This window comes from Tenrec ecaudatus, chromosome 2, assembly GCF_050624435.1.
Source record: "Tenrec ecaudatus isolate mTenEca1 chromosome 2, mTenEca1.hap1, whole genome shotgun sequence".
In the NCBI taxonomy this organism is placed as follows: domain Eukaryota; kingdom Metazoa; phylum Chordata; class Mammalia; order Afrosoricida; family Tenrecidae; genus Tenrec; species Tenrec ecaudatus.
In genome coordinates this window covers 138,092,187-138,105,477 of record NC_134531.1, presented here as the reverse complement: position 1 = coordinate 138,105,477, position 13,291 = coordinate 138,092,187, and the positions used below count along the sequence as shown (strand labels likewise).

General features: G+C 44.0%; 1 protein-coding gene across 1 annotated transcript in view; it reads right to left on the bottom strand.

Moving 5' to 3' along the window:
* Positions 1-12,386, bottom strand: part of HSPA4 (heat shock protein family A (Hsp70) member 4) — a 51,574-nt gene extending 39,188 nt beyond the window's left edge. The window contains exon 1 of the mRNA XM_075541542.1: positions 12,030-12,386. Coding sequence (XP_075397657.1) covers positions 12,030-12,136 — 107 coding nt within the window. The 5' untranslated portion in view covers positions 12,137-12,386. The remainder of the gene's footprint in view (positions 1-12,029) is intronic.
* Between the last annotated feature and the right edge of the window lie 905 nt (positions 12,387-13,291).

Sequence of the window (13,291 nt, the reverse complement as noted above, 5' to 3'; positions counted from 1 at the left end):
TCATTTGGAAGAATACAGGAACAGGGGTCATGAACAACAACTTCAATGCAAAAAATATCACCATGTGTTATACATGCTAACTTGTAAAGTTGTGTTGTTAAATGACATTTAAAATGTTGCATATTAATAGGGGCATAGGGAAAAGGCTACCTCTGGGGGGAGGTCAGATGCTCACAGGCATCCTCCCTGAGGGTGATCAGTTGCCAAACTGCAGTGGCCCCACTTCCTGCTGCTAGAGACAATGGATTAATGGTCTCTATCAGTTGAGCCAGGAACAGGCTAAACCGATCTGTGGCATCCAAGGTTAGGCTGTCATCCTGTACCTAGGATCTGCCCATCTTGTCACATGTATACCCCAATCCCTCCTCTTCCTATTGTGTGTACGTCCCTAGACCACCCCCTCTCATTACTGTATTACCTATAGCACAGCCCCTTCCTGTGACGTATGTCCTCACCTGTAATTAGGAAGCTTGCATATCCCCAGTGAATATTAAAAGCCTGGGCTAGCATTAAAATCTCTCTCTCTCTCCATGTGGGCCATCATGCAGGGTTGAGGTGAGCATGCTACCATGAGTCGCGTATGACTCCGTTTATTTCACTACTTCTCTTCTATCTCTCATGCTCTCTATAACTTTATTATGATCTTTACTTATTATTGCTGTACAATTGTGCCTACGGGACCCATAATGGTGTGTTAGGGACTGGCTTCCCCTGACAGCTACCGTATACAAACATTCCTGGGGTGATGACCAGGGACCAGACCAAATACAGGGATGCATATGGTAGACAATTAAAAATGAGGTCGGAAAAGGAAAAAATAATAAAGAAATGGGTAGCGGGGGCACAGGGAACTAACAAACCCAAGAGTAGGGTATTGTTTGTATCTCCACAGGAAAAGAGGGACCAGACTTCAACCCAGTGCTCCAAGATGTGAATGCAACTTGCCTTCATGGAGTAGGGAACCACTGGAGAGGTCTGAGGGGCCAGCCCCAATCCCAAATACTACATGGACACCTACCCCTCCCCCCAGAGAAATTTATTTCAAAGGACAGCATTGAATCTGCAGCTCCGTGAAAGAGACATATCTGATCAGACCACACGGGAGCATATAAAGGAGGATGAGAGTGGAGCACATACTGGCCCGCCAGGCCTTGAGGACTATGTTCCCAATTAGAGCAGCCAGTCCAGAGAGGACCACACGGCCAGCCCCACCATGAGACATGATGCCCCTCACTGACCCATAACCCTACAGGGGAAAAAACCAGAGACAGTGTGGAAATTGCTCCCAATCTGATCCCGCCACACCGAAGCAAAACATTAAGGGGTGCAACAGAACAGCAAGGGAATGGAGTGGAGAGGTCCCAGGGAATGCAGAAGGTGGACTTTGGGGCCAGGGCTTAATGCCCCAACAGACTGGACTGGAAAACACTATAAAGGCCAACAAACAGTGCTTGAAATAACTAAAAGCTTTTCTCTCTTGTTGTGTTTTGTCATTGGTTTGTTGTTGCTGTTTTGTTGTATATTGTTGCCTGATTTTGCTCCATCTCTCCATGGGTCTGTCTAAATAAGACAGGCTGGATAAACAATCTGGAGGAGAAAACAACGGGACCGACAATTCCGGGGGGGACATGGGAGAGGGGGGTGGGGGAAAAGGTAGTGGTGGTAACAAACCCAGGGACAAGGGAACAACAAGTGATCCAGATCGGTGGTGAGGAGGGTGTAGGAAGCCTGGTGGGGCGTGAATAAGGGTAATGTAACCAAGAAGAATTACAGAAACCCAAATGAAGACTGAGCATGATAGTGGGACAAAAGGAAAGCCAAAGGAAATAAGAGGAAAGAGCTAGGAGGCAAAGGGCATTTATAGAGGTCTAAATAAAGGCATGTACATATGAAAATATATTTATATATGAGGATGGGGAAATAGACCTATGCGATCACAAGGTGCCGAAGGGATCAGTTATCAGGCATCAAAGAACAAAAAATCATTATCATTGTGTGCTCACCTCCCTGATACGATTGCTCAAGACAAATGGGTGCAAAAGCAAATGTGGCAACGAAAGCTGATGCTGCCTGGCTATCAAAAGATATAGCATCTGGGGTCTTAAAGGCTTGAAGGTAAAAAAAAGCGGCCATCTAGCCCAGAAGCAACAAAGCCCACATGGAAGAAGCACACCAGCTTGTGCAATCACGAGGTGTCAAAGGGATCAGGTATAAAGCATCATCAGAACAAAAAATGCTATCATAATGAATGGCGGGGTGGGTGCGGAATGGAGACTCAAAGCCCATTTGTAAGGCACTGGACATCACCTTACAGAAGGGTCTCAGGGAGGAGACGAGCCAGTAAGAATGCAATGGAGCAATGATGAAACAAACAACTTTCCTCTAGTTCCTAAATGCTCCCTTTCCCCCACTATCATGATTCCAATTCTACCTTACAAATCTGGTTAGACCAGAGGATGTACACTGGTACAGATAGGAACTGGAAACAGGGAATCCAGGGCAGATGATCCCTTCAGAACCAGTGGTGGGAGTGGGTTGGAAAAGGGGAACCGATTATAAGGATCTACATGTGACCTCCCCCCTGGGGGAGGGATAACAGTAGAGTAGGTAAGGGGAAACGTCGGACAGGGCAAAATATGACAAAATAATTTATAAATTATCAAGGGTTCATGAGGGAGGGGGGAGCGGGGAGGGAGGGGGAAAATGAGGAGCTGATGCCAGGGGCTTAGGTGGAGAGCAAATGTTTTGGGAATGATGATGGCAATGAATGTACACATGTGCTTTACACAATTGATGTATGTATGGATTGTGATAAGTTATCTGAGCCCCTAATAAAATGATTTTTAATGTTGCATATTATTTAATGACGTGTGTTAAAGTAATGTGGATCGTTAACTTATATCTGAGTTTATCAGACTTGCTCCACAGAAGCCTTTATCCAAAGCAGTGGCCACTAATCACATAAGGCTATTTAATTTAAATGGAATAAAATAGGTACACCCACAAACACAAAGCTTTAACATACAACATTCCTATATACTTTCAATACTTCTGTGTATGCTAGAAATATATTCATGTAGATAGCAGAGCAATGGGCAGATATACAAGCTTCTGACCCTAAATCTTAGGGGATTAAGTTGCTGGGCTCTGGGGTGTAGGATATAGTCTTGGGGGACATTAAGGTCAACTGGCACAACACAGTTCACAAAGACAACGCTCTACGTCCTACGCTGGTGCAGATACTAAGGTCTTAAAAAGCTTGTTGAATGGCTATGGAAGGAACAATTATTGGTCTCTCCTTGTCCAGAGGCAAACACAAGCTAAGAAAATAAAAACCCTGGCAACTCAAATAAACCCAGTAGCCCTTTAAAAAAAAAGCCAACAGCAGTAAATACTCCATCCTGTTTCCATTTCAATATATGCTCACTGAGAAAAATATTCCAGTGACCGAATTATTTTAACCAGGAACACTTGCCTGACAAGAATAAAGGAAACATTGCTACCTTTCACTCACCAGGAAAACCAGGAACCTGAAAATCTGCAAACAGCCCACATCCAATCTCTTTCTGCAACAGGCAGACTCCCATGCAAGCAAGTGCCCCTATCCTGTATCTCTCCGTATCAAGCGTTTCCATAAGCTTGTCATGCTCCACTTGATCCTCCCAAATACTTTCAACCATTAATGACCCAGTTTTAACAGATGAACAGTGGGTTGAAGTTAATGTGCCCAGAAATATCAACAGTCAGCATTAGAGATCAAACTTCTAAATCAAGAATGATCAGAGTTCAAAATCCCATCCATACCTTTAAAATGCCTACCAAACCCTTTTTATTTCCTTTCAACTTCTTTCACTCAGACTGTCCTCATTGACTGACATCTTCTCAAGTCCTACTCTTGCTACTCAGCACCCCCAGTGATACACAAACCATCACTCAGTATTTTAAATCTAACTAATGACCTTGTCCAAAATTGTCCTGTCTTTACTGTTGCTTTATGCTATTCATTTCCAACCAGTGGTTTCAAAGTAGACAACAAGAATCATCATCTTACAGTTCCTCTGTAATCCACAGTACACCAAGTCAATGCTGTGAAAAACAGAATAAGATTTACTCTTTACAGATGTTTGCTACAATCCAAATTTACACTGATATTCTCTCCCAAAAAAAAAAAAAAACACTGTCGTGAAGTCAAAATTGACTCATAGAGGTCCTAAGATGATATACTAGAATTGTTCCTGCGGTTGCTGATCTTTACAGGACCGGAAAGCATTTTCTTTCTCCAGCAGAGCCTGGTGGTTCCAAACTGTGAGCCTTAACCTTCTGTTAAATCCCAACAAAATTTAATTCAAATCAAATTCAAGGATCCTCTGTTCTAATCTTAAAGTCTTAGGAATATTAGCCTGCTTCAACAAGGAAAAAAGACTGCTTTCCCTGTCCTGGGAATGAGCTACTGCTGGTCAAATATTAATAAGCAGTGGAATAGGACATTATGAACCCCTGCCACTACCACAGCATAGGACACTTTCACAATTACATGTAACTAGTCCAACAGGATGCCAAGTGTTGAGGCAACTGCTGCGCTGCAAAATTAAATTTAGCATAAAAAAACATTTTTTCAGAAAACCAACTATAGAATTTAGGCTACTCAATAAGAGTTGCAGGTAAAACTAACATGAAAAGAGGTACATTAATCAGTGTTCTTTGATTACTGCCTTAGCACTGACCTTCCGACACCAAAAGCAACCAAAACCCAAACATATATTGGTACCAAACAGGCTGAGCAATTCACTTTCTTTGAGCCTGGCCATTTCTAACACTAAACCCGTCCCACTGAGTAAGCACCACAGGAAGGCTATCTATATACTACTGCGGAACCTTGAGGCAAACTTCTAGGGTTCCTTTTACTGTCCGAGTATTTCATTACACGTTAATAAAAAATATTTAAAAGGGAGTCATTAACTGTATTAGCAAACACTTAGGTAGTATTTACTAAAAGTCATGCATTATATCTAAGCACCTTGCATTTATATATGTGTAGGTTTGGAGGCTTTTTAAACTCATGATAGCCTCATAAGTAACAATGAGAATCAAGAAACCACTTATCGGTATGTTCCTAGTAAAAGTAATCTCTAAGTATTCTGGGAACAAGTACTGACCTTTTAATCATTTTATTGCACTCATACAACTCTTATCACAATCCATACATAAATTCATTGTGTGTCAAGCACATTTGTTGCCATCATCATTCTCAAAACATTTGCTTTCTACTTGAGCCCTTGGTATCAGTTCATGTTTCCCTCCCTGCTTCCCAGTCCTCATGAACCCTTGATAAGTTATAAATTATTTTGTCATATCTTACGGGGTCTGATGCCTTCCTTCATCCACTTTTCTGTTGTATGTCCCCCAGGGAGGAGGTAGGTTATATGTAATCCTTGCAATCAAGTTCCCCCTTTCTACACCACCTTCCCTCCATCCTCCAGGTAACACCACTCTCGCCACTAGTTCTGAGGGCTTCATCTGTCCTGGATTCCCTGTGTTTCCAGTTCCTTTATCGGTACCAGTGTACATACTCTGGTCTAGCCAGATTTGAAGGTAGAATTGGGATCATGTTAGTGGGGGGTGGGGGGAGAGCATTTAAGAACTAGAGAAAAGTTGTATGTTTCATCGTTGCTATGCTGCACCTTGACTCACTCATCTCCTCCCCCCACCCTTCTGTAAGTACTTAACTTTTATTATTTTTTTAATCGTTTTATTATGGGCTCATGCAACTCTTATCACACACAGTCCATACAGACATCAATTGTGTAAAGCACATTTGTAGCTCTGAACTTTTAAATGTGTGCTTTAAAAAATTCCACTTCTGAAAATCTACTCAACAAAAATAAAGGTAGTAACATCTAAGCATTCTTAAGGCAGTGTGTCCATCCCGTCCCTCACACCACCCCCCCGCCCACGCAAAAACAACATCAAAAACAGAAAAAGCTCCACCAGGCAGAGAGCTTTTGTAATACACCTTTTTCCCACTAGAGCTCTGAGTTAGTGGGAAGGTTCTCTCTGGTCACAGTGAATTTTTTCATAAAAGCAGTTTCTCACAAACCTGGCTTCTTAGGATGGCCAATTTAAGAGAACTTAGCAGCTGTGAAATTATGTTTCCTGCTTGGGAAAAATGCTGCAGAAACTTTTGTGATGTTGAACACAGCTTACAAGGACAGCGCTACAGTAAAACTCAGGTATGTGAATGGTTTTCTCGTTTCAAAAAAGGTGAAACATCGACTTCGTCCATGTCCATCAACTTCCCTAACAGACTTAGCAAATTTGGAGTTCGTTCTACCAAGTCAGACTGCTAATCAAGCTTTCTATTTACAGCAGGGGTGCTAAATTCATCATCGCAAATGTAGTGTGGGTAGATTGCATGGCATTAAGAAAATAGATGTAAGCCTATCATCAATCCCGTCACTTAATATATATACAGCACAGCCAGCCAGATGTAATCTCAGGTGTCAAACATATGCGCAAACAACTCCGCTAAGTGTAGTATGGAGAAATCAGTAATCAAACCAACTAGTGGCTTAATACTGAATTGCTTCAAAATGCAACCTAAAATTGATGACAAGTCAAAGTACGAAGTACCCATTAAAATATGGCATCAAGAAATATAGTACATCTTAAAGTTTGTTTTTAAGAACCATGAACAGTTTCTTTTTAAAAAAAAACATTTTATTAGGGCTCATACAACTCTTATCACAATCCATACATATACATACATTAATTGTATAAAGCACATCTGTACATTCTTTGCCCTAATCATTTTCAAAGCATTTGCTCTCCATTTAAGCCCTTTGCAACAAGTCCTCTTTTTTCCCCTCCCTCCCCGCTCCCCCCTCCATGAGACCTTGATAATTTATAAATTATTTTGTCATATCTTGCCCTACCCGGCGTCTCCCTTCACCCCTTTTCTGTTGTCCGTCCCCCAGGGAGGAGGTCACATGTAGATCCTTGTAATCGGTTCCCCCTTTCCAACCCACTCACCCTCTACTCTCCCAGTATCGCCCCTCATACCCCTGGTCCTGAAGGTATCATCCACCTTGGATTCCCTGTGCTTCCAGCTCCTATATGCACCAGTGTACAACCTCTGCTCTATCTAGTCTTGCAAGGTAGAATTCGGATCATGGTAGTTGGGGGAAGCATCCAGGATCTAGGGGAAAGCTGTATTCTTCATCGGTGCTACATCGCACCCTGACTGACTCATCCCCTCCCCTAGACCCCTTTGTGAGGGGATCTCCAGTGGCCAACAAATGGGCTTTGGGGCTCCACTATGCACTTCCCCCTTCATTCACTATGGTAAGATTTTTTTTTTTATGATGATGCCTTATACCTGATCCCTTTGACACCTTGTGATCACACAGGCTGGTGTACTTCTTCCATGTGGGCTTTGTTGCTTCTGAGCTAGATGGCTGCTTGTTCACCTTCAAGCCTGTAAGACCCCAGACACTATCTCTTTTAATAGCCGGGCACCATCAGCTTTCTTCGCCACATTTGCTTATGCACCCGTTTGTCCTCAGCGATCGTATCATGGAGGTGTGCAGTCAATATTATTTTTTATTCTTTGATGCCTGATAACTGATCCCTTTGGGACCACGTGATCACACAGGCTGGTGTGTTCTTCCATGTGGGCTTTGTTGCTTCTGAGCTAGATGGCCGCTTGTTTATTATCTTCAAGCCTTTAAGACCCCAGACACTATCTCTTTTGACAGCCAGGCACCATCAGCTTTCTTTGCCACATTTACTTGTTCACCCGCTTTGGCTTCAGCAGTTTTGTCAGGAGGGTGAGCATCGTAGAGTGCCAATTTAATAGAAGATACTTGCGTGCATTGAGGGAGTGCTTAAGTAGAGGCCCAAGGTCCTTCCGTCACCTTAATACTAAACCTATTAATATAGACACATAGATCTATTTCCCCATCCTCATATATATATTTGCATGTATAAGTCTTTGTCTAGACCTCTATAAATGCCCTTTGCCTCCTAGCTCTTTCCTCTATTTCCCTTGACTTTCCTCCTGCCCCACTACCATGCTCCATCCCCCACCTGGGTTACAGCTATACCTCTTCTTTATGTTACCTTACCCTTGATCATTCCCTATCAGGCCTGCCACTCCCCCCTCACCACCAATTTGGATCCCATGCTGTCCCCTTGTCCCTGGGTTAGTTAATACCACTTCCTTACCCCCCCCCCACCTCCCCATTTCCCAATGAAAAGTTTCTTAAAGCTCAGTGGGTTCAAGGTGGTTGGGGAACAAGTTTAAATAATTCCTAAGTAGCCTAGAAAATGTAGACATGGGAATCCAAGCTGCCAATTAAGTGACCATCAATCATTTTAGTTTTCCCTACAGGGAAATCCCTTAACCCTGTGTTATTATATGAGAGATGATGATACCTGTGTATATTATATATGAGGACAAGCTCATCCCTTTAGGAGGGGTCCTCCTGGTTCTGAAAATTTTTCTTCTCCCAGCCCAATAAAAACCATTATCTCTAGTTGTTTAACTTAGGAAATTTTTTAATGTCAGAAGGAAATTGCAGCAATCTTGGACAGATTAGATTACGGAAAGGGTTTGGAAAGCAAAAGGCCAAGTTTACCTAGATGGTTTATGGAAATGAATATAAAAACACGCCCCCAGTGGCCAGCACATTCCTCTCACTCCAAACTCCCTCCTCCCCAACTTTGTGCAAACAAATAGGTGAACAGGAAAGCATCAGACTGCTGCCATCTTTCCAATGCCACCAACCTTCCCCCAGCTTGGAATTAATCTGATGTGACTAACACTTGCCTTTTCGTGAATACAAAGGATTAAACTAAATGTTGGCAACTGATTCTGCTGCTGACTGCTAAGGGACTGCTTGGAAGTCTCATTATTTCCTGTTTGATACAGTCTTTCTCTCTGGCTTCTTGTTTCCTTCTCCAAGGCAGTCTTCCCAAGGAGTTAGGCAAATCTAACTGCTTGGTCTTACTAGAACTGAAGACATTTCGGCTTTAGGGCTACAAACAGGAAAAGGATCCTAAAGATTGGAAAGATCTTGTATTTTCTTTTACATTCTTGTGCGCCAACTTTCCCCTGACAGCAATTAACAATTAGCATGAATGACATTATTTGAGATTGTATACTGGTACAAGAAAATAATTTCACCTACCCAGATTGCAATTATATTACAAAGCCAAAATAAATTTGGAAACCATTCTACATTTATAGACCTGCATCACTTAGCTGTTATTTTGAAAAATTCTACTGAAAATAATCAAGAACAGCTAAAAAGCATTCTTCCAGAGTCCAGATGAATTCCAGACTAATTCTAGCAGTAATCCAAGAATCTTTCTTCTTGAACTAGTAAAAAAAAAAAAAATCCCAAAGTACACTATAATTAGAAGCTAATCTGGTGTTAAACTTATCCAAATTAAGTACAATTTGTTTTCAGGAACTCCAGAACTAGTGATTTTTTAGATTATAAAGTTTAAGAGACCAAGCATGTACCTGAAAATTAACTACTTTCAAGGAAAACTAATCTTCCCCAACCCACTTCCCTCCTCTCAACTAACATATCAGCATCTCTTCAAAGCTCCGACTCAGTTAAGAACATTTCTTTGACTCCTTGCTTTTCTAGGTTAAGTGTTGAAACAAGTCTCTTGCATGTAGAAACACACTTGCAGAGAAATACAGACTATAACTTAGTACTCATTGTTTAAAGATGCCAAACAAAGGAAAGGAATGAGGGGTAGCTGCTGATGAGTACCAGCTCTCCTCTCCAGGTGATGGAGCGTTCCCAGTGTAGCAATGGCTACACAATTTTGTGAATACACTAAAAAAACATGAATTACACACTTCAAATTAGTTGTATGGTATGTAAATTATATCTCAGTAACGCTATTATAAATCAAGGAAATCTGTAAAAAATAATTTCAAACCAGCACTTAGTGCTGGGGCGAATTTTAGCAAAGCGCTTGTGTTATGCCCAGAAGGGGTAGAAATTTGACGAAGGGGATTTTGTTAAGCCTGAGTAAAGATCAGGCTAGTATATACAGCAGGCAATCTACTCAAGAGTGCCGAAGTTCAGGGTGAAAACTAGGGGCCTTATAATGCAAGACTCAATTCCAAAGTACTGCTATAAAATCAGAAACATTAAACAAAAATCAAGGTACCCTCCACCCAAGTCTATGCGTTTCTGGAGGTGGTATTCCCATCTGTAACCTTTCCCTGAAGAATTCAGCTTTCAATTTACACCGTACCAGAACCTAAGTTTTGGTATATTTTGAAGGAATCAAATTGGGTTCCTTTTAAATCAGTGATTCTCAACCTTCCTTCCTAATGCTAAGACCTTTACTACAGTTCCCCGTGTTGTGGTGACCCTAACCGAAAAACCATTTTCGTTGCGACTTCATAACTGTAATTTTGCTGTTATGAATCATAATGTAAATATCTGATATGCAGGATGTATTTTCATTGTTACAAATTGAACATTAATTGAGCATAATTAAAGCATAGTGATTAACCACAAAATATGTAATTATATATTGTGAAATGTTTTCCGATAGTCTTAGGTGACCCCTGTGAAAGGGTGGTTTGACACGACACCCCCCCAGGGGGTCGTGACCCACAGGTTGAGAACCTGTTAATTTAAATGCTCTTTTAAGTTTGAAAACTGAAAGATTAGGAGTGCTAAGTAAATGGTGGAGAATGTTCCCCTGTGAAATTTTCAAGTCAGTCCCTGACACCCTGGAAAAGGGTAGGCAGGTACAACATTGGCATGATGGGAAAAAATTCCTGTATTTTTCTTTCTACTGCAATTTTCCATTTTCTTCAGTCTTTCATAATAATCCTCTGTGATAATCGGTGTCCTTCCAGAAATATTTATCAAAAGTATTCCTTTGAATTAAAAAAAAAAGCCTTAACTTGCTCTACCAAAACTTGCATTTCGTTGATTTAACTGGTCTAGCAGATGATTTCTCTGTAAGCCATCGTTTTGACTGGACCTGTTTTATCTGCCTGCATCATAAGCACTCAAAGTGTATTACTGAATTCGTCTGATGCCACCCACTGACCACAAAGAAAGGGTTAACCACACTCTACTTGGAATTTGCCTGTCCATATATGAACTGGAACCTCAAGGACATTTTTTTTAACTCACCAACGTTAAAAGACTGTGGAAAAACACAGAGCACCTGTCAATAGGAAGCTTCTGGAAATATTTTGACTTGCAAGGTATTTAAAAGGCACTCTTTATTCTACCGAAGATAAAACCCAATGGGTCCCATTGTTTTTTAAGAGCTCAATCTATACTGGTCGTAAAGGTTATAAAAATCAAAGCCACTCATTACCAATTGAGGGCAACTCCCTGGTTGGAATGTATTACCATCAAGTGGGATGCTACCGATGGATTCGCAGTTAACTATACTCAACAATGTAGAAACAAAAATACAAAGTGAGCAAGCAAGCATTGATTTAAAAAAATCTCTTTGCCGCATCTATCCGTAATCCCTGGTCCGTCCATCCGGAGCTCGTGCCTCCGCGCTCCCGCTCGTCCTCTTCCGGGCGCCACCCCGCCCCCACTCACGTGGGACTCAAGCCGCTCGTGGGTCTCGGGACCGGTAGTCACTAGAGCCGGTCCAACTCAACTCACTTTAATGAAGCGCCAGTTGTGTACTGGACTCTCAACTCCGTGAAGCTTAAGAAACGCCAATCCGCTCTGGCCCTAGCTGAGGCCTTCCAGGAAAAGGGTCTTGGTCCATCCTTACATCCCAGCCCCCCTTTGGCTCAGCCCACAGGAGCCACCGCTGAAAAGCCTCGCCACTGGCGCAGACCCGCATCCGCAGTACAGCGTGGCCACTCGTGACTGGGCACAGTGCAGGGCCCTAGGCACGGGGACCGCGAACCGGAGGTGACCCTCCCTGGCGCACGTTCCCCAGGCCGCGCGGGTCTCAGCCCGCAGCCAACTCCACCCCTCCCGCCCGTGCACGCGGTCAGCCCGGCCCACACTCACGGCGTGCAGCGGTCGCTGTATTCATTAGCGATCGTCTCGATGCCGCCCGCGCGGGCCACCGCGATGTAACAGCTCTGGAAGCCCAGGTCTATGCCCACCACCGACATGGCGCCGCCTTCTGCTCAGGCTCGGGCCCGGGTCCGTCCAGCGAGACAGGACACGGACCCCGGTGGGGCTGGAGCGCGGAGGGCGGGTCGCGTGGACCGGCGAACTGGAGCTACGTGAAGGGCGTGCGGGCGTGGCCGCGAGCACCTAAGTTTTTGAAAGAGTGGTCGCGGCCAAAAGCGCTGCTCACGCCGGCTCCGGCTCAGCGGCCGCAACTGGGGTGCCGGTAGCGGGGGCGGAGAAGATCTCGAAGGATCTCGTTGCGACGGGAGCAAAGCCGCAGCGCGAGAACTGCGAAGGAAATAAGTCTCGCGAGACTCCGGCTCACGCGTTCGTGCTCCTTTAAGCACCGCCCCACATACGTCAGGGCTGGGCAGTGGCACCTGGGAAGGGATCCGGCCGCTAGGAGGAGGTTGCAAGACGGAACTGGCCCATTGAGCCTGCGCGCTGACCTCGCCGCAGCAGCTCCCCGTCCCCAGAGCGCTCTGGAGCGCCTCCCCTTTCAAAAGGAAGTCCTGGAGCCGACTCGGAGCGCAGCACTGCGGAAACGCCGTTGGCCTACTTCCGCCGTTTTTCTTTATTTCAAAAGAAACTTCCGGTGGGGTGATTACCTATTTTCCCCTTTTCTCGCCTTCTCCGTGGCACGCGGCCGGGGATGCGGAAGCCTTGTCGCATGTTGCCCAGGCATCCTTTGCAGTGAAAGAGAAGCATCCATTCTGTACCACCGCCTTGCCAACGCCATTCCCCAAACCACTCGCGTCCTTAGATGAGACTGAGGGCCACTTGATTCCCCAACACTTTCCCAGCACCTACCTAGAGTACTGGGCTCTGGGCCGCAGGGAAGGGCCAAAGAGTTTAAAGACAAGCAACGCATCCCTTGCAGTCCGCTCAGACCAGACTGTAGCTAGTGAAGATAGCGAGTCCTCCTCTTCAGAGCCCCCACACTTACACGGACCCCTGAAGGTGCAGGTGAAGGGGGCTGGGAGTTAGAAGTGTTTAAGTGAGAGAAACGTGTTTACGCAGCTTGCAATGAACAACCAGTGCCGTATAGGCTTCCTGACAAAGTGCCTAACGAAATCCCTGGGGAAAGATAAAAGCTTTTTGGGGATTTCTCGTTCTAAATATTTTATTTTCTGATCCTCCTTTTTGTTGTTTTC